Consider the following 24,915-nt stretch of genomic DNA (forward strand, 5'->3'; position numbering starts at 1 on the left):
ATGGACATTGACATAACATCACTTTTACTTTTGCTCTCTCTTTGCTCATTTAATTTTCTATATATTTCTGATTGTAATCTACAGTTTTTTCTCATCTATTGCAATGTAATGTGGCAGCTGTAAAAAAAACATATTTCATGACATATACCAACAGAGTTCAGGGGCCGGACGCAGCAGAGGTTGAGGGAGAAAGAACGCATAGACAGACCATGATTTGAAGAAATGGAGGAGCAGGACAGAGGAAGAGTTGAGGGAGATGGGGGGCTGGACAGAAGAGCTTTTAGAGAAGATGGAGAGGACAGAGGAGAAGTTGGGGGAGATGGAGGGTCTGGAAACGAGAAAGATTTGAGGTAGATCGGGGGCTGGACAGAGGAGGTGTTGATGGAGGGAGAAGATAGAGGAGGAGTTGAGGGAAACAGATGGCTGGACAGGAGGGTTTGAGGGAGATGGAGGGGCTCGAAGAGGTGGAGTTGAGAAAGATGGAGCAGCTGGACAGAGGAGGGGTTGAGCGAGGTGGAGGGGCTGGATGGAGGTGCTGAACTGGAGGGTTTGAGGGAGATGGAGGGGCTTGACAGAGGAGGAGCTGAGGGAGATGGAGGTGCTGAACAGGAGGGTTTGAGGGAGATGGAGGTGCTGAACAGGAGGGTTTGAGGGAGATGGAGGTGCTGAACAGGAGGGTTTGAGGGAGATGGAGGTGCTGAACAGGAGGGTTTGAGGGAGATGGAGGGGCTTGACAGAGGTGAGTCTGAGGGAGATGGAGGGTGTGGACAGAGGAGGAGTTGAGGGAGATGGAAGGTCAGACCGAGGAGAAATTGAGGAAGTGAGGATGTATGTGACCTGCAGTGGAGAGTGGTGAATGCTGGTTTTGTTGCCGGTGACTTGTCCAATGACCTTACCCAGTCCCAGGCTGTGGCAGGCATTCTTGTACCGGATGGAGATGGGAGGAATGTCCCAGGATTCAACTTCAGCCTCCACCTGTAAAATATTCACACCTCCTGATTGCATCCTGACGCCCAGAGAGAGATCAGCAACCCCTCGCCACATAGAAACCCAGAAAATAGGTGCAGGAGTAGGCCATTCGGCCCTTCGAGCCTGCACCGCCATTTATTATGATCATGGCTGATCATCCAACTCAGAACCCCGCTCCAGCCTTCCCTCCATACCCCCTGACCCCCGTAGCCACAAGGGCCATATCTAACTCCCTCTTAAACATAGCCAATGAACTGGCCTCAACTGTTTCCTGTGGCAGAGAATTCCACAGATTCTCCACTCTCTATGTGAAGAAGTTTTTCCTAATCTTGTTCCTAAAAGGCTTCCCCTTTATCCTCAAACTGTGACCCCTCGTTCTGGACCTCCCCAACATCGGGAACAATCTTCCTGAATCGAGCCTGTCCAATCCCTTTAGGATCTTATACGTTTCAATCAGATCCCCCCTCAATCTTCTAAATTCCAACGAGTACAAGCCCAGTTCATCCAGTCTTTCTTCATATGAAAGTCCTGCCATCCCAGGAATCAATCTGGTGAACCTTCTTTGTACTCCCTCTATGGCAAGGATGTCTTTCCTCAGATTAGGGGACCAAAACTGCACACAATACTCCAGGTGTGGTCTCACCAATGCTTTGTACAACTGCAGCAGTACCTCCCTGCTCCTGTACTCGAATCCTCTTGCTATAAATGCCAGCATACCATTCGCCTTTTTCACCGCCTGCTGTACCTGCATGCCCACTTTCAATGACTGGTGTACAATGACACCCAGGTCTTGTTGCACCTCCCCTTTTCCTAATTGGCCACCATTCAGATAATAATCTGTTTTCCTGTTTTTGCCACCAAAGTGGATAACCTCACATTTATCCACATTAAATTGCATCTGCCATGAATTTGCCCACTCACCTAACCTATCCAAGTCACCCTGCATCCTCTTAGCATCCTCCTCACAGCTAACACTGCCACCTAGCTTCGTGTCATCCGCAAACTTGGAGATGCTGCATTTAATTCCCTCATCTAAGTCATTAATATATATTGTAAGCAACTGGGGTCCCAGCACTGAGCCTTGCGGTACCCCACTAGTCACTGCCTGCCATTCTGAAAAGGTCCCCTTTATTCCCACTCTTTGCTTCCTGTCTGCCAACCAATTCTCTATCCACATCAATACCTTACCCCCAATACCGTGTGCTTTAAGTTTGCACACTAATCTCCTGTGTGGGACCTTGTCAAAAGCCTTTTAAAAATCCAAATATACCACATCCACTGGTTCTCCCTTATCCACTCTACTAGTTACATCCTCAAAAAATTCTATGAGATTCGTCAGACATGATTTTCCTTTCACAAATCCATGCTGACTTTGTCCGATGATTTCACCACTTTCCAAATGTGCTGTTATCACATCTTTGATAACTAGCATTTTCCCCACCACCAATGTCAGGCTAACCAGTCTATAATTCCCCGGTTTCTCTCTCCCTCCTTTTTTAAAAAGCAGGGTTACATTAGCCACCCTCCAATCCTCAGGAACTAGTCCAGAATCTAAAGAGTTTTGAAAAATTATCACTAATGCATCCACTATTTCTTGGGCTACTTCCTTAAGCACTCTGGGATGCAGACCATCTGGCCCTGGGGATTTATCTGCCTTTAATCCCTTCAATTTATCTAACACCACTTCCCTACTAACATGTATTTCCCTCAGTTCCTCCATCTCACTCGACCCTCGGTCCCCTACTATTTTCGGAAGATTATTTATGTCCTCCTTAGTGAAGACAGAACCAAAGTAGTTATTCAATTGGTCTGCCATGTCCTTGCTCCCCATAATCAATTCACCTGTTTCTGTCTGTAGGGGACCTACATTTGTCTTTACCAGTCTTTTTCTTTTCACATATCTATAAAAGCTTTTGCAGTCAGTTTTTATGTTCCCTGCCAGCTTTCTCTCATAGTCTTTTTTCCCCTTCCTAATTAAGCCCTTTGTCCTCCTCTGCTGAACTCTGAATTTCTCAGAGTCCTCAGGTGAGCCGCTTTTTCTGGCTAATTTGTATGTTTCTTCTTTGGAATTGATACTATCCCTAATTTCCCTTGTCAGCCACGGGTGCACTACCTTCCCTGGTTTATTCTTTTGCCAAACTGGGATGAACAATTGTTGTAGTTCATCTGTGTGATCTTTAAATGCTTGCCATGGCATATCCACTGTCAACCCTTTAAGTATCATTTGCCAGTCTATCTTAGCTAATTCACGTCTCATACCTTCAAAGTTACCCTTCTTTAAGTTCAGAACCTTTGTATCTGAATTAACTATGTCACTCTCCATCTTAATGAAGAATTCCACCATATTATGGTCACTCTTACCCAAGGGGCTTCACACGACAAGATTGCTAATTAACCCTTCCTCATTGCTCAATACCCAGTCTAGAATAACCTGCTCTCTGGTTGGTTCCTCGACATGTTGGTTCAAAAAACCATCCCACATACATTCCAAGAAATCTTCTTCCTCAGTACCTTTACCAATTTGGTTCACCCAATCTACATGTAGATTGAAGTCACCCATTATAACTGCTGTTCCTTTATTGCACACATTTCTAATTTCCTGTTTAATACCATCCCCAACCTCACTACTACTGTTAGGTGGCCTGTACACAACTCCCACCAGCGTTTTCTGCCCCTCAGTGTTATGCAGCTCTACCCATATCGATTCCACATCCTCCCGGCTAACGTCCTTCCTTTCTAATGCGTTAATCTCCTCTCTAATCAGCAACACCACCCCACCCCCTTTTCTTTCATGTCTATCCCTCCTGAATATTGAATATCCCTGAACGTTGAGCTCCCATCCTTGGTCACCCTGGAGCCATGTCTCTGTGATCCCAACTATATCATGATCATTAATAACTATCTGCACATTCAATTCATCCACCTTGTTACGAATGCTCCTTGCATTGACACACAAAGCCTTCAGGCTTGCTTTTACAACACTCTTAGCCCTTATACAATTATGTTGAAAAGTGGCCCTTTTTGATTTTTGCCCTGGATTTGTCGACCTGCCACTTTTACTTTTCATCTTACTACTTTTTGCTTCTACCCTCATATTTCACCCCTCTGTCTCTCTGCACTTGTTCCCATCCCCCTGCCACATTAATTTAAATCCTCCTGAACAACAGTAGCAAACGGTCCCCCTAGGACGTTGGTTCTAGTCCAGCCCAGGTGCAGACCGTCCTGTTTGTACCCGTCCCACCTCCTCCAGAACTGGTTCCAATGCCCCAGAAATTTGAATCCCTCCCCCTTGCATGTACGTCAGTCCGTGACGCAGCGGGAGTATTTAAAAGAGAGCAGTTTGTGGAAGTCGGCCAATTTTCTCGGCGGTTGATCGGGACAGGACTGCGCAAGCGCGTGTAAGTCGGTCCGTGGGGCAGCGGGAGTATTTAAAAGAGAGCAGTTTGGCGGAGCGGGCGAGGGAGTAGAGGGAGACCGAGTAGGAAGGCTTTGTCTCGAGAGGCTTCGGCGAGCAGAGGCTGAGGACGAGCTTCATTCCAAGTGAGGTAAGGCCGGGTACGTTCCTTTAAAAGGAGAACGGTCTGCAGCGGTATTTTATTTGAAGCAAGGAAGGCGGCGAGGTTGTAGTGTATTGGGTGGGTCATGACAGCTAAGATCAGCCCCGTGGTTTGTTCCTCCTGCAGCATGTGGGAAATCAGGGATACTTCCAGTGTCCCTGACGACTATGTATGCAGGAAATGTGTCCAGCTGCAGCTTCTGGCAGACCGCACTGAGCGGCTGGAGCTGCGATTGGATTCATACTGGAGCATCCGCTATGCTGAGAAAGTCGTGAATAGCATGTTCAGTGAGTTGGCCACACCACAGGTAAAGGCTACACAGGCAGAAAGGGAATGGGTGACCACTAAACCGTGTAGCAGTAGGCAGGTAATGCAGGATTCCCCTGAGGTCATCTCCCTCCTAAACAGATATACTGTTTTGGATACTGTTGGGGGAAATGTCTCATCAGGGGAAGGCAGCAGCAGCCAAGTTCACTTACACCACCAGGAAGAGAGATCAGCAACCCCTCGCCACAGTAACAGTGTGGGAGAGACAGTGAGTGAAAGAAAGCGAGAGGGAGAGAAACTAAGAGATACAGAGTGAGAGTGTGTGAGAAAGAGAGTGAGAAACAGAGTATAAGAGGGAGAATGAGCGCGAGAGAGAGACAGAAAGAGAGAGAGAGTGTGAATGAGAGACTGATAAAGAGAGTGAAAGAGAGTGAGAGACAGAAGGTGAGAGTGAGTGAGAAAGAATGAGCAAGAGAAAGAGAAAGTGTCTGTGACGAAATCCTAAGGTTTATTCATTATGGACTGTGCCTCTAAGAACCCTGCCTATGGGAAAGAAAGCAGCTGTACAGCACAAACTGCTTGTGTGTGTGTGTGTGTGAGAGAGAGAGAGAGAGAGAGAGAGAGAGAGAGAGAGAGAGAGAGGGAGGGAGGGAGAGAGAGAGAGAGAGAGGGAGAGAGAGAGAGAGGGAGAGAGAGAGAGAGGGAAGGAGGGAGAGAGAGAGAGAGAGAGAGGGAGGGAGAGAGAGGGAGGGAGAAAGAAAGCAGCTGTACAGCACAAACTGCTTGTTATTAAGAGAGAGAGAGAGAGAGAGAGAGAGAGGGAGGGAGAGAGAGAGGGAGAAAGAAAGCAGCTGTACAGCACAAACTGCTTGTTATTAAGAGAGAGAGAGGTGAAGACTGCTCACAGTTTGTTTAGGATTTCTGCAAGGACACTGCCAGCTTCTGAGTTCCTACAGAGAGAGAAGGGAGGAGCTACTTGATGGACAGCTGGTGTTCAGCACAACAGTATTTAAACCAGCGTAATTGCTTGTTTCACAGGACACGCAGACGCACTAAGGTGTGGCGAAATTACCACTACACTTTCAGGTGCCCATGAGTGTGGGACTGAGGATCGATTAAGAGCAGGGTTCCCCAACCTTTATTGCACCACGGACCGGCCGACCGGGGGGGGGGGGGGGGCGTTCAAGTAGGGTTAATCTCACCTCAACGTGTCTTTTACAGTTAGGGTTGCCAACTTTCTCACTCCCAAATAAGGGACAAAAGTAGCAGTCAAATATGGGACATGTGTTTACCCCGAGAAAGACTACCATGACGCCTTGCGCGGGCACCTGTGTGCGCATGCGTGACGTGCGCATGCAGGTACGTGCTGATTTTTTTCCCACAAATCGGTTTTGGCTTAATCTTCCCGACTATACTGTACATACATTATTTGTACTTTATATAGGCTGTGTATTTATCATATCATTCCTGCTTTTACTATATGTTAGTGTTATTTCAGGTTTTATGTGATATTTGGTATAATGTAATCTGTGATTATTGGTGTGTGAAAGAGCAACCCTGTGGATTCTACCCTTGTGCCTAACCCCCGCCTGGGTTGGCAGATTATCATTTGAAGACGGCACTCTTAAGTTGGTCAAGTTTGGCTAACTTGGAGGTTTGGGAGGACAACAGGAAGAATTGAGGGCATTGACTTACTTGGATAAAAAAACATTCAGATATGCAAAAACTCTGCTAACCTGCTCCACTTATCTGGTTTGTATATGACTGTATTACATGGTTACTAATAGTGTTAGTTATCAGCAAAATAGACTCCAGGTGTGTTCCATTTCTGCTGGTTCTTTTAACCCCTTACGGGGTACGGAACGAGACAGAGACAGAGACGAGAAGGAGGGGGAGGGAGAGGACTGACTCCCTCCTCAGCCAGGATTGAACCCTCACTGTACTCCTACGCTCCACGGGCAATGGATGGGACAGTAACAGACACCAGGGTCAGTAATGGAGTTGTCCCCCAGCTGAGGGTACAATATGGTCAGCCATTACTTCCCTTTCCCCCCACCCCAAGCCCTATCCAAACCTCAACACCACTACTTCCCCAACCCCTTTTTGCCACCCCCACCCAAGGACTCCCTTCAACCCCACTTATCACTAAACCCAATCCTTTCCTCCCCTCTCCCATTCACCCCACCCAATACCCCAATGTAATCTTCCCTCTGTTCCCCCAGGCCCTCTTTCTTCCATCCCACCTCGCCTCCCCTCCATTTCCCCAACCAGTCTCCCCTCTGTCCCCCCAGCCCGTCTCCCCTCCGTCCCCCCAGTCCGTTTCCTCTCCATCCCATGTTGTCTCCCCTCCATTCCTCCATGTCATCTCTCCTGCGTCTCCCATGTCGACTCTTCTCTCTGTCCCCTCACCCTCTCCCCTCTGTCCCCTCCGCTCACCTCCTCGTTGTCCTGAAGGAGCTGTGTGAGTGGGTCACTGGGGGAGAGGAGGGCTCCACCACAGCTGAGGGAGAGACGTGGCCGTTCGCCGCAGGCCTGGCTGTAACGGGCGGCCGCCTCGCTGCTCAGCCATGCCACTGTTGGCGTGTCTGTGGAAGAGTCTGCAGGGCTGAGGGAGGAACGAGAGGCCTTATTGCTGTGACCTGGTTGCTGAGATCGATCCTTACGTAATCCCTGACCCTGGCACAAGTCCAGATAACCTCTTGACCCCCGTGTAATCTCTGACGGCAGCACAAACCCTCCAACCCTAGCATTACTTCTATCCCAGGAGCAAAGTTGTGTAACCCCAAGACACCAGAATCACATCCAACACCAGTATAATCACCACCCCCAGAACGACCTCGTAGAACATACCGACCCCAGCGTAAATTATGGCCCTGCATGACCCCTTGGCCCTTGCGTAACCTCTGACCACGGTACAGGCCAGTGTCCCCAGCGCAACCTCTGACCCTGGAACAAATGTATTGAGTTCAGTATAACCTCTGACCCCAGCACAACCCGCTGACCCCAGCATACTGTACTCTGAACATAGCACACCCCTTGGTCCCAAGTAGCCTTCAATCCCAAAACATACCTGACCCAAACTTCGCATCTCCAACCCCAACTGTGGTGACCCCTAACCCAGCGTCACCTATGCCCACCCCAGTGCACCTCCCTCCCCGAACCGTGACTCCACCCAGCCCCTCTCAGTCCCTAAATACCCACTCACTCTCATGGGTGCACGCACACATGAACACTCAGTCACAAACTCACTCACACGCACACACACACAAACTCACTCACAAACTCACACGCACACACACACAAACTCACTCACAAACTCACACTCAGTCACAAACTCACTCACAAACTCACACGCACACACACACACAAACTCACACGCGCACACACACAAACACTCAAACTCACACGCGCACACACACACAGTCACAAACTCACTCACAAACTCACACGCGCACACACACACACAGTCACAAACTCACTCACAAACTCACACGCACACACACAAACTCACTCACAAACTCACACGCACACACACACACAAACTCACATGCGCACACACACAAACACTCAAACTCACACGCGCACACACACACAGTCACAAACTCACTCACAAACTCACACGCGCACACACACACACAGTCACAAACTCACTCACAAACTCACACGCGCACACACACACACTGTCACAAACTCACTCACAAACTCACGCACACACACACACACACACACACATAAACTCGCACACACAAACACACACGCACGCGCACCCCCCCCCCGTTGCAGTGCGATGGAACACACCCTACCTCGGGGGCACGGGCACCAGGAAGACCTTGTCTTTGACGCGGACCCTGACGCGAATCAGAGGGTGCAAGGTGGGGCTGCACCAGCCTCCCACGCCGCCTGCTCCCGCCTGCGGAACACAAGACAACACATCACTGGTACCCACGCAAGCTGGGCTTGTCCAAGTTGGGGCACAGAGCTGTCCTGAGCCGGGACCCCCACCCTCATCTGGCAACGGAGAGGGCCTGGGCTGAGACACAGAGGCTGGGACTATGTGGAGGGGGCTGGAAGGGACTGGTACAGGTTAATAAATTGGTTTACAGTATCATCACCTCATTACTCCTCAGGGCATCAGAGATCAGTCTCTGCGCCATCTTTAACGAGCTTGTACGTTCTCCCTGTGAACCGTGTGGGGTTCCTCCCACAGTCCAAAGACGTACAGCTCAGCAGGTCAATCGGTCATTGTATGTTGTCCAGTGACTAGCAAAGTTTAAACGGGTGGGGGCTTGCTGGCTGGCGCAGCGTGTGGGGCGGAACTGCCTGTTCCATACTACATCTCTAAACCTCTCCAGGGTACCGTCACCTTGTCGTAGTGGAGTGAGTTGTCTGATCCTGAGATCCCGAGAGCGATGCTGTCTGGAGCTGAGCTCCTGGTAGGGTTACCCCTGGCGCTAAGGGCAAGGGGGAGGATCCAGACAGAGCACGGCCTCAACAGCGAAGATAGCGGTAAATTCGAGTCTCTGGAATCTCAGAATTATGAGGACCACCACAACGGCTGTGAAGACAGAGGAAGTCTGCAGCAGAAGAGGGCCCCGATCATCTTGGTCTCCATGCCATGGGATTTTGGCCCTTTCTCTGTCAAGGATCGTGTCGTGGCTGTTTGTGCATCAGTCTGCCCATGTTAAAAGACCCGACACACAGGTGTTTCTCCTGGTTTGGTAATCCAATCAACCAACTTGGACAGGGCCCAGTGGCAATCAGGAAGTGTGACAGGAGCAGGACACTGAAGTCTGGGATCTCCCAGCCACACGGGTGTTGTGTGGAAGGTACAGTGTCTTGGACTGAGGCAGGTGGAGCTTTTCCACAGCTGCCCCCATGACTGAGCAGCCCCTATTCAGGACCCGCTCTGCTCACTCCACATGGAGAAGGGGCCAGAAACGCTGCCCGAGAAACAGCCTGCCTCCTTCCTCCTGACTGGGCTACCATGTACCGGTGGATCACCAAACTTCGGCCTGAAACAAAAGCATCAGAAGTTTGGAGCCTGGAATGTGCGGACACTTACGGAGAGCGAAACCAGCAATCGTCCTGAAAGCCAGCATCTCAACAGAGCTGAGAAGTTTCCAATCTGACCTTGCCGCGCTTGCTGAAACGCAATTGGTCAAGGAAGGGCAATTGAAGGAGCAGAAGGGTGGATACACCTTTTCCTGGAAGGGGAAATCAGCAGATGAACCCAGAATCCACGGAGTTGGATTCACCATAAAGAACAGCATCATCAGTCACCTCTCCGAATTGCCAGCTGGCATCAGTGAATGCCTCATGACCATACACCTTCAGTTCGCTAACAACCAAATGACTACAACTGTGAGTGCTTATGCTCCAACCCTGGACTCACCAAACAATGTCAAAGAGACCTTCTTCGCTGCCCAAGACCGCACACCATCAGACATCCCCAAGGAAAAAAATATCATTCTCAGAGGCTTTAATGCTTAAGTTGGCAGGGACAGCGACTCCTGGAAAGGCAAATTTGGGAAGGAAGGCGTTGGCAACATTAACTCCAGTGTAGTTTCTGACTCCCCAAGTGTGCTGAACGTGACCTGTTCCACTGGAGAAATAAGGTGAAAACTTCATGGACGCACCCCTGTTCACAGACTTGGCATCTTATGGATTATGTCATTGTTCGAAGGAGGGATCGCAGAGTCGTCAAGAATAGAAGATCCATGACCAGTGCTGATGATGGCTGGATGGACCAGTGGTTTATTTGCTCACAAATGACCATCAAAATCATGTGGAGGAGTGGAGTGTAAAAGAAAATGAGCCATCCCAGGTTCAACATCGAGAGCCGAAAAGACACAGTGCAGGTACGACGTCTCCAGGCTGCCCTTTCTGAAAGACTCCCAAAGCAGTATCCAGAGGACACTGAAGGACACTGGGCCATACTGAAGACCACCATCCTTGATACTTGTAGAAGCATCATTGGATACAAAACCAGGAACAACAACGACTGGTTTGATGAAAATGACAATGGAACAGAAGAGCTAATCAACAAGAAAGCTTTCTGCGCCTGGCAGAAATACATCAACTGCAAGGCTAAAGAGAATGCCATTTCAAAGCTAAGGCTGCAGTCCAGCGTAGAGTAAGGGAAATAAAGAATCAGTGGTAGACTGAGAGGGCCCAAGGAATACAGCAACTTTCTGACTCTGGTGATATCAAGGGTTTCTTTATTGCCACCAAGGCAGTGTATGGCCTAAACCACCTTCGTTCTAAAGATGGACAAAGGCTAGTAAAGGAAAATGATACCATCAATTCTTGATGGAAGGAACACTTTCAGAACATAAGAAATAGAAGCAGGAGTAGGTCACCTGGTCTATCGAACCTGCTCCGCCATTCAATAAGATCATGGCTGATCTGACCCTCGATTTACCTCCACCTACCTGCTTTTTCCCCATAACTCTCAATTCCTCTACTACGCAAAAATCTATCCAATCTTGAGTTAAATATGTTTACTGAGGTGGCTTTCACTGTTTCATTGGGCAGAGAATTCCACAGATTCACCACCCTCTGGGAAAAGCAGTTCCTCCTCATCTCTGTCCTAAATCTACTCCCACGAACCTTGACGCTACGTCCCCTAGTTCTAATCTCACCTACCAGCCTCGAACTTATCTATCCCTTTCATAATTTTATATGTTTCTATAAGATCTTCTCTCATTTTTCTGAATCCCAGCCAGTACAGTCCCAGGTGACCCAATCTCTCCTCTTAGTCTAACCCCCTCATCTCTGGAATTAACCTGGTGAACCTCCTCTGCACTGCCTTCAAAGCTAGTATATCCTTCCTCAAGTATGGAGACCAGAACTGCACACAGTACTCCAGGTGCGGCCTCACCAGTACCCTGTATAGTTGCAGTATAACCTCCCTGCTCTTATATTCAATCCCTCTAGCAACGAAGGCCAGCATTCCATTTGTTTTCTTGATAGCCTGCTGCACCTGCAAACCAACCTTTTGTGATTCATGCACAAGCACTCCCAAGTCCCTCTGCACAGCAGCATGCCACAATCTTTTACCATTTAAATAGTAATCTGCTCTTCCATTTTTCCTTCCAAAGTGGATAACCTTGTATTTACCAACACTGTACTCCATCTGCCAGACCCTTGCCCGTTCACTTAACCTATTTATATCCCTCTCCAGACTCTCCGCATCTTCTGCACAATCTGCTTTTCCACTCAATTTAGTGTCATCAGCAAACTTAGACACACTATACTCGGTCCCCTCTTCCAGATCGTCAACGTATATTGTGAACAGTTGCATCGACCCCTGCAGTACACCACTAGTCACTGACAGCCAACCAGTAACGGATCCAATTATTCCCACTCGCTGCCTCCTACCACTCAGCCAATGCTCTCTCTAACCATGCCAGTAACTTTCCTGTAATACCACGGGCTCTTAACTTGGTAAGCAGCCTCATGTGTGGCACCTTGCTAAAGGCCTTCTGAAAGTCCAAATATTCCACAACCACGGTATGTATCCCCTTTATCTATCCAATGTTAATCTCCTCAAAGAATTCCAACAGGCAAAATTTTCCCTTAAGGAAACAATGCTGACTTTTCCTGTGTCACCAATCTTGTCCTGTGTCACTAAGTACTCCATAACCCCGTCCATAACAATTGACTCCAACATCTTCCCAACCACTGGGGTCAGGCTAACTGGTCTATAATTTCCTTTCTGCTGCCTTCCTCCTTTCTTAAAGAGTGGAGTGACATTTGCAATTTTCCAGTCCTCTGGCACCATCCCAGAGTCCAATGATTTTTGGAAGATCATTATTAATTCCTCCTCTACTTCTACCTCTTTCAGAACACTAGAGCGCAGCTTATCTGCTTTGGGTGACTCATGTACTTTCAGCTTTTTGAGCACCTTCTCCCTTGTAATAGTAACTGCACTCACTTCTCTTCCCGCACACCCTTCAACATCTGGCACACTGCTAGTGTCTTCCACAGTGAAGACTGATGCTAAATACTGATTTAGTTCATCTGCCATCTCTTTCTTCCCCGTTATTATTTCTCTGGCCTCATTTTCAAGTGGTCCTATATCCACTCCCATCTCTCTTTTATTTTTAACATACTTGAAAAAACTTTTACTATCCATTTTGATATTGTTTGCCAGCTTGCTTTCATCTTTTCCCTCCCAATGATTCTTTTAGTTGCTCTCTGTAGGGTTTTAAAAGTTTCCCAATCCTCTATCTTCCTACTAATTTTTGCTTTGTTGTTGTATGCTCCCTTTGGCTTTTACATTAGCTTTGACTTCCCTTGTCAGCCACGGTTGTACTATTTTGCCATTAAAATACTTTTTTTGGTTTTGGAATACAGCTATCCCGCACCTTCTTCATTTTTTCCCAGAAACTCATGCCATTGGTGCTCTGCTGTCATTGCTGCCAGCATCTCCTTCCAATTTACTTTGGCCAGCTCCTCTCTCAATCATCAAATTTGCCTACTGAGACATTCCCCATGCACACTTTGGTAAATCAGACCACCAGCCAGCGCTTCTACCCCAAGAAGCAGAAATGGGAGGGGGGGGGATCTTGTACCAAAAGTTGAACAGTGCTGGTCTGAGGAAACAGATGAACTTCTATGTGACTGTTTTGAGGAGGTACAATGGTCCACATTATCATATAGCAACACACGTCAAATGCTGGAGGAACTCAGTAGGTCAGGCAGCATCTGTGGAAATGAATAAACAGTCAACGTTTTGGGCCAAAACCCTTCATTAGGACTAAGAGAAAAGGGGGAAGATATCAGAATAAAAAGGTGGGGAGAGGAACAGGAGGACTAGCTGGAAGGTGATAGGTGAAGCCAGATGGGTGGGAAAGGCAAAGGGCTGGAGAAGAAGGAATTGGAAAGGAGAGGAGGGTGGACCATGGGGGAAAGGGAAGGAGGACAGGCAGCAGGGGGAAGGTGATAGGCAGGTGAGGAGAAGAAGTAAGTGGCCAGAGTGGGGAATAGAAGAAGGGGGAAGGGGGGAGTGAAACATTTTTATTACCGGAAGGAGAAATCGATGTTCATGCCATCAGGTTGGAGGCTATCCAGAAGGAATATGGGATAGAACATAGAAAACCTACAGCACAATACAGGCCCTTCAGCCCACAAAGCTGTGCCAAGCATGCCCTTACCTTAGAAATTACCTAGAGTTAACCATAGCCCTCCATTTTTCTGAGCTCCATGTACCTGTCCTGGAGTCTCTTAACAGACCCTATCGTATCCGCCTCCATCACCGTTGCCGACAGCCCATTCCACGCACTCACCACTCTCTGAGTAAAAGAACTTACCCCTGACATCTCCTCTGTACCTACTCCCCAGCACCTTAAACCTGTGTCCTCTCGTGTTGGTGCTTCTTCTCTCTGAAAGTGGCCTCATCATGGCAGAAGTGATAATACAATGAGGTGGAGGATAAATGCGTGGCTGAGGGATTGGAGCAGGGGACAGGGATTCAGATTTCTGGATCATTGGGACCTCTTTTAGGGCAGGAGTGACCTGTACAAAAAGGACGGGTTGCACTTGAATCCCAGGGGGACCAATTTCCTGGCAGGGAGTTTCCTAAGGCTACTGGGGAGAGTTGAAACTAGAATTGCTGGGGGGGGGGGGCGGTGGGAACTGAACTGAAGAGATGGAGGAAGAGGTTGATCACAAATAGAGAAAGCCTGGAGACAGTGTGAGCAGGAGAATAGGCAGGTGATAGAGAAGGGATACGCTCAGACCGATAGTTTGGGATGTTTCTATTTTAATGCAAGAAGCATCGTGAGCAAAGCGGATGAGCTTAAAGCGTGGATCAGTACTTGGAGCTATGATGTTGTGGCCATTACAGAGACTTGGATGGCTCAGGGGCAGAAATGGTTACTTAGAGTGCCAGGCTTTAGATGTTTCAGAAAGGGCAGGGAGGGAGGCAAAAGAGTTGGGGGCATGGCACTGTTGATCAGAGATAATGTCACGGCTGCAGAAAAGGAGGAAGACTTGGAGGGATTGTCTACTGAGTCTCTGTGGGTGGAAGTTAGAAACAGGAAGCGGTCAATAACTAACTGGGTGTTTTTTATAGACCACCCAATAGTAACAGGGACATCGAGGAGCAGATAGGGAGACAGATTCTGGAAAGGTGTAATAATAACAGGGTTGTTGTGGTGGGAGATTTTAATTTCCCAAATATTGAATGGCATCTCCCTGGAGCAAGGGGATGAGATAGGGTGGAGTTTGTCAGGTGTGTTTAGGAAGGTCTCCTGACACAATATGTAGATAAGCCTACAAGAGGAGAGGGTGTCCTTGATCTGGTATTGGGAAATGAACCTGATCAGGTGTCAGGTCCCTCAGTGGGAGAGCATTTTGGAGATAGTGATCACAATTCTATTTCCTTTACCACAGCATTGGAGAGGGATAGGAACAGACAAGTTAGGAAAGTGTTTCATTGGAGGAAGGGGAAATATGAAGCTATCAGACGGGAACTTGGAAGCATAAATTGGGAACAGATGTTCTCAAGGAAATGTATGGCAGAAATGTGGCAAATGTTCAGGGGATATCTGCCTGGTGTTCTACACAGGTACGTTCCAATGAGACAGGGAAAGGATGGTAGGGTACAGGAACCATGGCATACAAAGGCTGCTGTAAATCTAGTCAAGAAGAAAAGAAAAGCTTACGAAAGGTTCAAAAAACTAGGTAATGATAGAGATCTAGAAAATGATAAGGCAAGCGGGAAGGAGTTTAAGAATAAAGTTAGGAGAGCCAGAAGGGGCCATGAGAAGGCCTTGATGAGCAGGATTAAGGAAAAGCCCAAGGCATTCTACAGGTACGTAAAGAGCAAGAGGATAAGATGTGATAGAATAGAATCAATCAAGTGTGACAGTGGGAAAGTGTATATGGATCCAGACGAGGTACCTGAGGTATTTAATGAATACTTTGCTTCAGTATTCACTACGGAAAAGGACCTTGGCAATTGTAGGGATGACGTACAGTGGACTGAAAAGCTTGAGCATATAAACATTAAGAAAGAGGATGTGCTGGAGCTTTTGGAAAGCATCAAGTTGGATAAGTCACCAGAACCAGACGAGATATACCCCAGGCTACTGTGGGAGGCGAGGGAGGAGATTGCTGAGCCTCTGGTAATGATCTTCACATCATCAATGGGGATGAGAGAGGTTCTGGAAGATTGGAGGGTTGTAGATGTTGTTCCCTTATTAAAGAAAGGGAGTAGAGATAGCCCAGTGAGTCTTACTTCAGTGGTTGGTAAGTTAATGGAGAAGATCCTGAGAGGGGCAGGATTTATGAACAGTTGGAGAGGCATAATATGATTAGGAATAGTCAGCATGGCTTTGTCATAGGCAGGTCGTACCTTACAAGCCTAATTGAATTTTTTGAGGATGTGACTAAACACATTGATGAAGGTAGAGCAGTAGACGTGGTGTATATGGATTTCAGCAAGGCATTTGATAAGGTACCCATGCAAGGCTTATTGAGAAAGTAAGGAGGCATGGGATCCAAGGGGACCTTGCTTTGTGGATCCAGAACTGGCTTGCCCACAGAACGCAAAGAGTGGTTGTAGATGGGTCATATTCTGCAATGGAGGTCGGTGACCAGTGGTGTGCCTCAGGGATCTGTTCTGGGACCCTTACTCTTCGTGATTTTTATAAATGACCTGGATGAGGAAGTGGAAGGATGGGTTCATAAATTTGTTGATGACACAAAGATTGGGGGTATTGTGGATAGTGTGGAGGGCTGTCAGAGGTTACAGTGAGACATTGATAGGATGCAAAACTGGGCTGAGAAGTGGCAGATGGAGTTCAACCCAGATAAGTGTGAGGTGGTTCATTTTGGTAGGTCAAATATGATGGCAGAATATAGTATTAATGGTAAGACTCTTGGCAGTGTGGAGGATCAGAGGGATCTTGGGGTCCGAGTCCATAGGACACTCAAAGCTGCTGCGCAGGTTGACTCTGTGGTTAAGAAGGCATATGGTGCATTGGCCTTCATCAACCTTGGGATTGAGTTCAAGAGCCGAGAGGTAATGTTACAGCTATATAGGACTCTGGTCAGACCACACTTGGAGTACTGTGCTCAGTTCTGGTCGCCTCACTACAGGAAGGATGTGGAAGCCATAGAAAGGGTGCAGAGGAGATTTACAAGGATGTTGCCTGGATTGGAGAGCATGCCATATGAGAATAGGTTGAGTGAACTTGGCCTTTTTCCCTTGGACTGAAGGAGGATGAGAGGTGACCTGATAGAGGTGTATAAGATGATGAGAGGCATTGATCGTGTGGATAGTCAGAGGCCTTTTCCCCAGGGCTAAAATGGCTGTCACGAGAGGGCACAGTTTTAAGGTGCTTAGAAGTAGGTACAGAGAAGATGTCGGGGTAAGTTTTTTACGCAGAGAGTGGTGAGTGTGTGGAATGGGCTGCCGGCAAAGGTGGTGGAGGCGGATACAATAGGGTCTTTTAAGAGACTTTTAGATAGGTAGATGGAGCTTAGAAAAATAGAGGGCTATGGGTAAGCCTCAGTAGCTCTAAGATAAGGACATGTTCGGCACAGCTTTATGGGCCAAAGTGCTGTATTGTGCTGTAGGTTTTCTATGTTTCTGAGTGGAGACCAGGGACCAACATGTCAGAATGGGAGTGGGGTTTGGAATTAAAATGGTTGGCCACTGAGAAATTGCACTTTTGACAGACTGAGCAGAGGTGCTGTTTATTATTTACATATTTTGATAATAAATTTATCTTGAGTCGACAGCTACTTAGATGAGCACATCAGCACCATCAAGGACTCTTGTCAGCAAGATGGTGCAGGACTGAATAACCCAGTCCTCAGCGGGTGGACGGTAGTGTAGTAGTTGGCGTAACGCTTGACAATATCGATTCCCAACAGGGTCTGTTTGGAGTTTGTACATCCTCCCCATGCTGTGCGGGTTTCCTCCAGGTGCTCTGGTTTCCTCCCAGAGTCTGACACATAAATACGGGTTAGTTGGTAAATTGACCATGTGGATGTTATTGGGTGGCACGAGCTTGATGGGCCAGAAGGGTCGTGCAGTATCCCTAAATTTAAAAAAAATCCACGTGTTGCCAAACTGGGAACCATGAGGAACAGGAATCTCAGTCCGCATTCAAGTCAAGGGTGGTGGTGTTCAAACTGGGAGAGGCTGATCGATACATGATATCAAGATATAACCTCTGTAAAGTACGCCAAGAGGCAGGGCTGGTCCGAAATCGAACCCCAGACCAGCCATCAGCTCTGTCAGTGTTTATAGACTATAACCAAATACAATGTAGGGCGGCCCCGCCGACAACACGATGAACTCTGTGCCTTTCCTCCATGGAGTCTGTCTCACCTCTCAGTATCTCTGTAAAGAGCCAACATAATCAAACACCCACCTGCTGTGCATTTAATATGTCAGTAATATTGTAAATATATTGCTTGATGAAGCATTCTTTGTTTTGTACATAATTCCTTATGGGTTATATGTAAAAGTATGTGAATGGCACACGTCATCACGTCACCACGTCACATGTGCACAACTCACAAAAGTAAAACAAAGTAGACATATTTATCCTGGCTCCCATGTTTTTCTTTTGTTTAGTTTCTGGAGTTACAAAAATCAACACCACCCACCCTGGACATTCTCTCCTCTCGGGCAGAAGTTGCAAGGGACTGAACACACATATCACCAGCTTCTATCTTACCGTTATAAGATTACAAGAGTATAAAATTTGCTTTGACCAGGGCAGTGTTCAGGGCTGAGGTGCAGTTGGTCAGGCAGAGAGGAGTGGACTCACCTGTGTGTGGAGGGACACTGGGGTCCTGCTGTTATTGTCCGGGATCTCGCTCAACACACCATCCGTGGATGGCCAGCAAGAGCTGGTCTTCTCTCTGGGCAAGCCTGTTGCAGTCCTCCTGCTGACCTGGGAGCTCGGCTCCGGTGGACAGAAGGCTCCCTGCTCTCCCTGTCCTTCCTTGCTGTGGTCCACCTCCAGCCACTCATCCTCCGGGGTTGAGTCAAGGTTCAGCCGCAGCCCCTCCGGGGTTCCGCTGGGGTCCCGCTGCCTCTCCGCTGGTTCTGTACGAGCAACCTTCGGTTTCCGGGGCAAGGGTGACTCCACCAAGACCGTGAGGCCTCCCCTGGCCTTCGCCCTCCCCCTCGAGGGGACCGCCCTGCTCTTGGCCAGGCTGGGATCCCGATCCGCCCTCGACCTCCGAGTCTGCATACCCTGCGCCTGCCGCGAGGGGCCAGGCTCAGGGCTTTCGTCTTCGTCCGTATCCAGGTTGCAAAATGGGGAGGCAGGGCGGGGTTGGCGCACAGCAGAGCTGCGTCTCCCCCGGCCAGCCACGTTCCGGGAGCCCGAGCTGCCTGGCCCCAAAGGCGGGGACTGGGACGGGGGCAACGCAGAGGGAGCAGCGGCAGCCTGGGACATGGTTGGGTGAAGAGACCTTACATTGGAAATGCCAATCCTAAGGTCAGCCTCTGCGGGAGAAAGCAGACAGTCAGGATGAGCAGCCGGGCATGGGAGGCTGGCATCGCGGGATTATGGCCGAGGTGGTGGGGCAAATGGGTCTCACCCAGGAATCGGAGCACTGGGACTTCTGCTGAGTGAACTGTCAGCTGTTTCCCAAGCTGGAATTTCAGGAGTGGGATCTACTTTCTGTACCAAGTCTTTTCAGGGTGTACCGCGAAGCGATGCGCTATGGGAGGGGCAGGACTGCGGGATCCTGGGCTGTGGGAGGGGCAATACAGAGGGAGACTTGTGCTGCGATGAGGTGAAATAGGGAAGGAGAACTGTGCTAGGATGAGGGGTGGTATGGAGGGAGATCAGTGCTGGGATGGGAGGTGGTATGGAGGGAGACCTGTGCTGGGATGGGGAGGTGGTATGGAGGGAGATCTGTGCTGGGATGAGAGGTGGTATGGAGGGGGATCTGTGCTGGGATGGGGGGTGGTATGGAGGGAGATCTGTGCTGGGATGGGGGGTGGTATGGACGTGGGATCTGTGCTGGGATGGGGGTGGTATGGACATGGGATCTGTGCTGGGATGGGGAGGTGGTATGGAGGGAGATCTGTGCTGGGATGGGGAGGTGGTATGGAGGGAGACCTGTGCTGGGATGGGGGGTGGTATGGAGGGAGATCTGTGCTGGGATGAGAGGTGGTATGAAGGGAGATCTGTGCTGGGATGGAGGTGGTATGGACGTGGGATCTGTGCTGGGATGGGGAGGTGGTATGAAGGGAGATCTGTGCTGGGATGGGAGGTGGTATGGATGTGGGATCTGTGCTGGGATGGGGGTGGTATGGACGTGAGATCTGTGCTGGGATGGGGTTGGTATGGACGTGGGATCTGTGCTGGGATGGGGGGTGGTATGGAGGGAGATCTGTGCTGGGATGGGGGGTGGTATGGACGTGGGATCTGTGCTGGGATGGGGGGTGGTATGGACGTGGGATCTGTGCTGGGATGGGGGGTGGTATGGAGGGAGATCTGTGCTGGGATGGGGGTGGTATGGACGTGGGATCTGTGCTGGGATGGGGGGTGGTATGGACGTGGGATCTGTGCTGGGATGGGGGTGGTATGGACATGGGATCTGTGCTGGGATGGGGAGGTGGTATGGATGTGAGATCTGTGCTGGGATGGGGGGTGGTATGGACGTGGGATCTGTGCTGGGATGGGGGGTGGTATGGAGGGAGATCTGTGCTGGGATGGGGGGTGGTATGGACGTGGGATCTGTGCTGGGATGGGGGTGGTATGGACGTGGGATCTGTGCTGGGATGGGGAGGTGGTATGGATGTGAGATCTGTGCTGGGATGGGGAGGTGGTATGGAGGGAAACCTGTGCTGGGATGGGGGGCGGGTATGGAGGGAGATCTGTGCTGGGATGGGAGGTGGTATGAAGGGAGATCTGTGCTGGGATGGGGGGTGGTATGGACGTGGGATCTGTGCTGGGATAGAGGTGTTATGGACGTGGGATCTGTGCTGGGATGGGGGGTGGTATGGACGTGAGATCTGTGCTGGGATGGGGAGGTGGTATGGATGTGAGATCTGTGCTGGGATGGGGAGGTGGTATGGATGTGAGATCTGTGCTGGGATGGGGGGTGGTATGGAGGGAGACCTGTGCTGGGATGGGAGGTGGTATGGAGGGAGACCTGTGCTGGGATGGGGGATGGTATGGAGGGAGACCTGTGCTGGGATAGGGAGGTCATATGGAGGGAGATCTGTGCTGGGATGGGAGGTGGTATGGAGGGGGATCTGTGCTGGGATGGGGGGTGGTATGGACGTGGGATCTGTGCTGGGATGGGGGGTGGTATGGACGTGGGATCTGTGCTGGGATGGGGGTGGTATGGACATGGGATCTGTGCTGGGATGGGGGGTGGTATGGACGTGGGATCTGTGCTGGGATGGGGGGTGGTATGGACGTGGGATCTGTGCTGGGATGGGGATGGTATGGACGTGGGATCTGTGTTGGGATGGGGGTGGTATGGACGTGGGATCTGTGCTGGGATGGGGGTGGTATGGAGGTGGGATCTGTGCTGGGATGGGGGTGGTATGGATGTGGGATCTGTGCTGGGATGGGGGTGGTATGGACGTGGGATCTGTGCTGGGATGGGGGTGGTATGGACGTGGGATCTGTGCTGGGATGGGGGTGGTATGGACGTGGGATCTGTGCTGGGATGGGGGGTGGTATGGACGTGGGATCTGTGCTGGGATGGGGGGTGGTATGGAGGGAGATCTGTGCTGGGATGGGGGGGTGGTATGGACGTGGGATCTGTGCTGGGATTGGGGTGGTATGGAGGGAGATCTGTGCTGGGATGGGAGGTGGTATGGAGGGGGATCTGTGCTGGGATAGGGGGTGGTATGGACGTGGGATCTGTGCTGGGATGGGGGGTGGTATGGACGTGGGATCTGTGCTGGGATGGGGGTGGTATGGACATTGGATCTGTGCTGGGATGGGGGGTGGTATGGACGTGGGATCTGTGCTGGGATGGGGGTGGTATGGACGTGGGATCTGTGCTGGGATGGGGGGTGGTATGGACGTGGGATCTGTGCTGGGATGGGGGGTGGTATGGACGTGGGATCTGTGCTGGGATGGGGGTGGTATGGACGTGGGATCTGTGCTGGGATGGGGGGTGGTATGGACGTGGGATCTGTGCTGGGATGGGGGGTGGTATGGATGTGGGATCTGTGCTGGGATTGGGGTGGTATGGAGGGAGATCTGTGCTGGGATGGGGGGTGGTATGGACGCGGGATCTGTGCTGGGATGGGGAGGTGGTATGGACGTGGGATCTGTGCTGGGATTGGGGTGGTATGGAGGGAGATCTGTGCTGGGATGGGGGGTGGTATGACGTGGGATCTGTGCTGGGATGGGGGGTGGTATGGATGTGGGATCTGTGCTGGGATTGGGGTGGTATGGACGTGGGACCTGTGCTGGGATGGGGAGGTGGTATGGAGGGAGAATTGAGCTGGGGTGAGAGACGGACAGAGGGAGCATCACATAAGAGATGGAGTGACAGTGTACAGTGATAATCCAACTATACTTGCGTTGGTTGATGGATGCTGTCAGTGTTTCTGCAGCGGGCTGTTACGCAGTGTGAGGGACTCACCTGGTGTCCTGGGGGTATCCAGCTTGCTCAGGAGGGCTTCATACCTGCGCTCCAGCTCCGAGCTCGGCTTGTGCTTCAGTCCGTTCCACCACACCTTCAGGTAATCGAGTGGGAGGTGGCCCTGCAGAGACAGGACAGAGAGTGGAGGCAGTCGCAACACAGGACCAGACAGACAGCAAGTACACCAGACAGTCCCACAGGGACCAGGCAGACAGCAGGTACATCAGACAGTCCCACATGGACCAGAGAGACAATCCGTACACCAGACAGTCCCACATGGACCAGAGAGACAGTCCGTACACCAGACAGTCCCACATGGACCAGAGAGACAGTCCGTACACCAGACAGTCCCACATGGACCAGAGAGACAGTCCGTACACCAGACAGTCCCACAGGGACCAGACAGACAGTCCGTACACCAGACAGTCCCACATGGACCAGAGAGACAGTCCGTACTCCAGACAGTCCCACAGGGACCAGACAGACAGTCCGTACACCAGACAGTCCCACATGGACCAGAGAGACAGTCCGTACACCAGACAGTCCCACAGGGACCAGACAGACAGTCCGTACACCAGACAGTCCCACATGGACCAGACAGTCCCACATGGACTAGAACCGTGAAGAACATCCTGACCTGATCCATTATAGTCTCGCGTGGAAAATTCTATCCACAGGGACGTTGGGGACTGCGGAGAGTGTGTATTTGACCACAGGGACATTGGGGACTGCGGAGAGCGTGTATTTGACCCCAGGGATGTGAAGGACTCCTGAGAGCGTGTATCCGACCACAGGGACGCGGGGGACTGCGCAGAGCGCCGTATCCCACCACAGGAACGCAGGGGACTGCGCAGAGCGCCGTATCCGACCACAGGGACGCGGGGGATTGCGCAGAGCGTGTATCCGACCACAGGGACGCAGGGGACTGCGCAGAGCGCGTATTTGACCACAGGGACGCGGTGGACTGCGGAGAGCGCGTTTTTGACCACAGGGACGCGGGGGACTGCGGAGAGTGTGTATTTGACCATTCCATCCAGCCCACCACGAGGGACATTAACTAGAGGTGATGTGTCAGGAAGGTGGCATCTATCATCTGGGTCCCCCACCATTTGAGACGTGCCCTCTTAACCATCAATCCACAGGCCACGGCACTCAGGGACTTGCACTACATTTTATTTTTGATATTTATTTGTAGCTGTATTTTTTTTCCTAATGGCAATTTACTATTTCTGGAGATACGGTGCAGAATTGTCCCTTTTGGCCCATCGAGCTGTGCCACTGAGCAACACCCGACTTATCCCTGGTCTAATTACAGGGCAATTTACAATGACCAATGGACCTGCTAACTGGTACGTCTCTGGAGTGTGGGAGGAATCAGGAGCACCCGGAGGAAACCACCAGAACATGGGGAGAGCGTGCAGGTAGCGGTGAGAACTGAACCTGGATCACTGGTACTGTAAAGCTTTGTGCTAACTACTGTCCTGTTGGTAATGGGTTTTGTAACTCGTCGCCAGAGGAACCCTGTTTCGTTCGGTTGTATTCACGTATGGTTGCAGGGTTCTGTGTGCTGTCAGGAGAGGTGGGCAGGTGATAGGACAAAATTGCAGCCAGCAGGTTGAGTATCAGTGCATTAGGGATACAGAATCAAATACAGTAGGAAATACAGCACTCAAACTGTTGTATCTCAATGTACAGAGGATGAGAAATAAGGTGGAAGATCTTGTTCCACTTTTACAGATTGTCAGGTATGATGTTGTGGCCATCACTGAATCGTGGCTGAAGGACGGTTGTAGTTGGGAGCTGAATGTCCAAGGTTACATGTTGTATCAGCGGGATAGGAAGATCGGCAGAGGGGCTGGTGTGGCCCTACTGGTGAAGAATGGCATCAAATCAGTAGAAAGATGTGACATAGGATCGGAAGATGTTGAATCCTTGTGAGTTGAGATAGGAAACTGTAAGGGTGAAAGGAAGTTGATGGCCGTTATATACAGGCCTCCCAACAGTGACTGGGAGATGGACCACAGGTTACAACAGGAAATTTGATAGGGCGTGTGTAAAGTCTGACACGGCAGTATTTCAGTGGAGTAAAGGAAATCACAATGGTATGAGAGAGGAGTTGGCCAAAGTAAGTTGGAAGGAGCTGCTGGCAGGGATGACAACAGAGCAGCAATGGCGTGAGTTTCTGGGAAAAATGAGGAAGGTGCAGGACATGTGTATTCCAAAAATGAAGAAATATTCAAATGGAAAAATAGTACAACCGTGGCTGACAAGGGAAGTAAAAACTATTGTAAAAGCAAAAGAGAGGGCATATAACAAAGCAAAAATTAGTGGGAAGGCAAAGGATTGAGAAGCTTTGAAAGACCTACAGAAAGCAACTAAAAGAATCATTAGGAGGGAAAAGATGAAATATGAAAGCAAGCTCGCAAACAATATCAAAGTGGATAGTAACAGCTTTTTCAAGCATGTTAAAAATAAAAGACATGAGAGTGGATATAGGACCGCTAGAAAATGAGGCCAGAGAAATAAT

General features: G+C 49.9%; 1 protein-coding gene across 2 annotated transcripts in view; it reads right to left on the reverse strand.

The window, feature by feature from the left end:
* Nucleotides 1–24,915, reverse strand: part of LOC134344604 (tonsoku-like protein) — a 163,330-nt gene that overhangs the window by 32,338 nt on the left and 106,077 nt on the right. For both annotated transcript variants that reach the window (XM_063044700.1, XM_063044701.1), the window contains 5 exons: nt 22,389–22,509; nt 18,587–19,272; nt 8,597–8,703; nt 7,230–7,398; nt 897–975 (listed from right to left, as the gene is read on the reverse strand). In XM_063044700.1, the coding sequence (XP_062900770.1) occupies nt 897–975; nt 7,230–7,398; nt 8,597–8,703; nt 18,587–19,272; nt 22,389–22,509 (1,162 nt within the window). The remainder of the gene's footprint in view (nt 1–896; nt 976–7,229; nt 7,399–8,596; nt 8,704–18,586; nt 19,273–22,388; nt 22,510–24,915) is intronic.

This window comes from Mobula hypostoma, chromosome 3 (genome assembly GCF_963921235.1).
Source record: "Mobula hypostoma chromosome 3, sMobHyp1.1, whole genome shotgun sequence".
NCBI lineage: Eukaryota > Metazoa > Chordata > Chondrichthyes > Myliobatiformes > Myliobatidae > Mobula > Mobula hypostoma.